Source organism: Squalius cephalus, assembly GCF_949319135.1.
Source record: "Squalius cephalus genome assembly, chromosome: 6".
Lineage (NCBI taxonomy): Eukaryota > Metazoa > Chordata > Actinopteri > Cypriniformes > Leuciscidae > Squalius > Squalius cephalus.
In genome coordinates this window covers 35,565,216-35,568,577 of record NC_137127.1, presented here as the reverse complement: position 1 = coordinate 35,568,577, position 3,362 = coordinate 35,565,216, and the positions used below count along the sequence as shown (strand labels likewise).

Sequence of the window (3,362 nt, the reverse complement as noted above, 5' to 3'; positions counted from 1 at the left end):
TTGATGGAGGTCACATATTACCGTCAGCGCCACCTCCACCACTGTCTGAACTAAAGAACTCATGGCCTTACCTGTTTTGTCTGAAGGGGATCTTTTTACATTTCCAATTGCTTACTGAAAATCATGGAGAGCATTGAAGGGAAAGGAAAGAGGATTCTAAGATTTTTTCAAGAAAAGCCAACAAACAATGAGGTGTGTGCTGTTCTGTTGAAGTATCAAGAGGGAAATTCTCTGGTCCTGTGCATCTTGCAACTCTTAATGGCCCATTTTAAAGAGAGAACAGAATCCCTTATAATTGAAGCTGATGTAAGTATAACATTTAGATTTTTAATGTGTTAAAGATTTCATTGAAATGCTAAATTAATTTTTGTTTTTCTTAGGCAGCAGCAACTTCAGCCGACATGGAAAGAGAGGGATTACCGGATTCACCCGCACTGATCATCCAAGGTTTTTTGCTTTACTTTGTGTCTGTGTCTCCATCATATAAACTTTTCTTTGCTCTCTAGCTTTTAAATGGATAACTGTTTGTCCTGTACTGTTTTTTTTCTTCTCACTTTAATGGCCATTTTAAAAATACAATTTTGCCTCCTCTGTTCCTGTATTCTATTTCACAATTCTATTCTCATTCCTATATTCCTTCCATAGTTAGCTCTCTCTGTGCCCTGTTTTTTTTTTATCTCTGAACCATTCTCTCTCATTAGTAACAAAAATCCTTATTAGTAACATTAATCTTCATTATAAATCCATAGTTTATAGTGTCTTTATCTAAAAATAAAAAATTACATCATGATTTACTCACCCACAAGCCATCCTAGGTGTATATGACTTTTCTCTTTCAGACAAATACAATCAGTTATTTTAAAGAATGTCCTGGCTCTTCCAAGCTTTATAATGGCAGTGAATGGAGGATGAGATTTTAAAGCTCTAAAAAGTGCATCATCCATCATAAAAGTAATCCAGGAAAAAGTAACTCCAGGGGGTAAATAAAGGCCCTCTGAAGCGAAGCAATGTGTTTGTGTAAGTAAAATATACATTGTTAAACTAAAGTCGACTTATGCCAAAAGAAAGTAACTCCTGACATGATGTATAGTGTAAGCTTTAACGCCTCTCGTGGTTCAAACAAATAGGGCTGTGTAACAAACTTAAGGTCTTCTCTTATATCGATTCGAAATCCTCAGAAATTTGTCTTTAAAAATTATTGTTTTAGACTTCTAATTCGAGTCTTTTTTTTTTTGCTCTATCCTCTGCACTTACGTGTTCTTCGTTGCGTCAGGTCAGAGTTCACTCTTTCGCCATAAATATGCTGAAAGCTAGATATTTTAATTTATATGGTTTTAAATATGGATATTTTTCTTAAACCAATGCATCGCTTCACTTCAGAAGGCCTGAGTCATGTGGAGTACTTTTATGATCGATGGATGCACTTTTTGGGCTTCAAAATCTTGGCCGTCATTCACTACCATTATAAAGCTTGGAAGAGCTAGGACATTTTTTTAATATAACTCCGATTGCAATTGTCTGAAAGAAGAAAGTAATTTACTCCTATGATAGCGCGGGTAAATCATGGTAATTTTCACTTCATTTCATTCTTTTCAGACTATCCCTTTATCATGAGCTACCCATGAACCATACTTTTACAACACTTATTAATCTATGCTCTGCCGTATTTTTTATTATTTTTTATAGGTGAATCCATGACCCCAAGCAAGTGGATGTTGTCAGTCGAAAGGGAAGTTGTCCTGGGCCCATTTTCAGAGGCATTTGTTGAGGGCCTGGCAGCATTGTTTGCGACCTATTACAACTTAAATCTTGCTTATCAGGATGACGCTGCATGCACGCTGGAATTTATTCAGAGGTATTTCAGAGCATAAAATCTTACTCAATATTTATTGTGGACTTTCAAATTTTCTTGACTTTTTTTTTTTAGGTTTTCAATTTAGGATAGTTTATCAGGATTAGATATTTTATGGAAAAGTTTTCAAATGAACAAAAAAAAAAAATTGCTAACCACACACTGAATAGAGAATTATTTTATTCACTGCATGAATAACTAAATCTAAAATTACTAAAATTAAATCTGTATAATAATGATATAATCTGTACATTTTGTTTATTGCAAACATGGAAGGCTAAATATTTTTATATTAAAATTTTGGATAAAATTAAATATGACCCTAACTCTTCATTAATTAATGTATACTGTTTTTTTGATAATTGGATGTTGTGTGTTTTTTTTCCACAGAGGACTTGTGGGCATTAACCTGGAAACTGGATCAAAAGTTGCTGCTGGAAACAAGAAAATGCATGAAATGAACCCACATGTATGCACACTGTTACGGAAACTAATGGACTTTGAATGGCTTGCCATTTAAACAAAAGTATTCCAATGGAATTGATACAAGAGACTCTGACCTGATTTCCAAGTTCATGATTGATGTTCAATACATTCTTGCCTTTTTTTTATGGATTTGGCAAATTAAAGGTAGGCACAGTTCAAACCATTTCTTTTGTTTATGACTGAAGTTCAGTCACACTTTAGGGATGTGTGCCTTGTATAGTTGATACTTAAAGGATTAGTTCACCTCAAAATGAAAATTTCCTGATAATTTACTCATCCCAATGCCATTCAAGATGTTCATGTCTTTCTTTCTTTAGTGGAAAATAAATAAAGTTTTTTGAGGAAACCATTTCAGGATTTGTATCCACACAATGGATTTCAATCGCAACCAACATGTTGAAGTCCAAATCAATGCAGTTTCAAAGGGCTTTGAAGTGCTTCAAACGGCTCTGCACGATCCCAGCTGAGAAATGGGGTTTTATCTAGCGAAACGATCTGTCATTTTCTAAATAAAATAAAAATGTATATACTTTTTAACCACAATTGTTCGTCTTGTGCTGGTCTGCTACGCGCCAGGCATTACGTCATCATGTTGGAAAGGTCACGGGTCACGTCATCGGTCTAAGTTATTTGTCTGTGTATTCCGGTTCAAAAAGGTAGGGAAGGGTGAAAAATGAATCTAATTTTCTCCTCCAACTTCAAAATCGTCCGACATTTTTGTTTTAGTTTTTTCGTGACCTTTCCAACGTGATGAAGTAATACGTAGCGCATCTCGGAGATGGTACAAGATGTGCATTTGTGGTTAAAAAGTATATATATATATATTTATTTTATTTTTTTTTATTTTTTTAATGACCAACAGTTTCGCTATACAAGACCCTATTCCTCAGCTGGGATCGTGCAGAGCCGTTTGAAGCACTTCAAAGCCCTTTGAAACTGCATTGATTTGGACTTCAACATGTTGGTTGCGATTGAAATCCATTGTGTGGATACAAATCCTGAAATGGTTTCCTCAAAAAACTTT

General features: G+C 34.7%; 1 protein-coding gene across 1 annotated transcript; it reads left to right on the top strand.

The window, feature by feature from the left end:
- Positions 1-240: 240 nt before the first annotated feature.
- Positions 241-2,405, top strand: LOC307160454 (uncharacterized protein). Its single transcript, XM_079874586.1, has 4 exons — positions 241-306; positions 381-447; positions 1,687-1,855; positions 2,243-2,405. Exons 1-4 carry the CDS (start codon positions 259-261, stop codon positions 2,370-2,372), a joined length of 414 nt encoding a protein of 137 aa, XP_079730712.1. The 5' UTR covers positions 241-258; the 3' UTR covers positions 2,373-2,405.
- The last annotated feature ends 957 nt before the right edge of the window (positions 2,406-3,362 follow it).

What these genes read in the sequence shown, in the direction of transcription:
- LOC307160454 (XM_079874586.1), top strand. Translation starts at nt 259, where the DNA reads ATGGCCCATTTTAAAGAGAGAACAGAATCCCTTATAATTGAAGCTGAT. An exon ending in CCCTTATAATTGAAGCTGAT is followed by an intron (nt 307 to 380) that starts GTAAGTATAACA and finishes TGTTTTTCTTAG; the next exon opens with GCAGCAGCAACTTCAGCCGA. An exon ending in ACGCTGGAATTTATTCAGAG is followed by an intron (nt 1,856 to 2,242) that starts GTATTTCAGAGC and finishes TTTTTTCCACAG; the next exon opens with AGGACTTGTGGGCATTAACC.